The sequence below is a fragment of the Corvus brachyrhynchos genome, unplaced genomic scaffold, assembly GCF_000691975.1.
Source record: "Corvus brachyrhynchos isolate BGI_N302 unplaced genomic scaffold, ASM69197v1 scaffold255, whole genome shotgun sequence".
Lineage (NCBI taxonomy): Eukaryota > Metazoa > Chordata > Aves > Passeriformes > Corvidae > Corvus > Corvus brachyrhynchos.
In genome coordinates this window covers 4,786,161-4,786,590 of record NW_008238358.1, presented here as the reverse complement: position 1 = coordinate 4,786,590, position 430 = coordinate 4,786,161, and the positions used below count along the sequence as shown (strand labels likewise).

The 430-nt window shown below is 73.3% G+C and overlaps 1 protein-coding gene across 1 annotated transcript in view; it reads left to right on the top strand.

Annotated features, from left to right (window-relative positions):
* HOXD3 (homeobox D3) overlaps positions 1-430 on the top strand; it is a 2,741-nt gene that overhangs the window by 674 nt on the left and 1,637 nt on the right. Inside the window, exon 2 of the mRNA XM_008634843.2 lies at positions 9-247. Within this exon, the coding sequence (XP_008633065.1) occupies positions 9-247 (239 nt within the window). The remainder of the gene's footprint in view (positions 1-8; positions 248-430) is intronic.

The window sequence follows — 430 nt, the reverse complement described above, 5'->3', positions numbered from 1 at the left end:
GCGGGCAGGGGGCGGGGGGGGGGCGCCCCCGGGGGCAGTCAGCCCCGGGGGATCGGCGAGCATCAGCCCCCGGCCCTGCCGCCTTCCTCCCCGCCCAACCCCCCTCCCAGTGTGCCCCCTCCGAAAAAAGCCAAGGGGGGCCCCAACTCCTCGGGCTCGGCCAGCGCCACCATCAGCAAGCAGATATTTCCTTGGATGAAAGAGTCCCGGCAGAACTCCAAGCAGAAAAGCACCTGCGCCCCCCCAGGTAGCCCAACACCCGCGCCCCGACCCACTGGTCGCCCGGGGAGCCGGGCTGAACCCCTCGGGCTGAACCCCTCGGCCTGAGCCCCCTGGCTCCGCGCCTTGTCCCCAACTCCTCCAGCTGCCATCGCCCCCCTCCCTGCCCGCCCCGCGGGGGATGCCAGTCCTGCCGGCAGCTCCAGGTGGG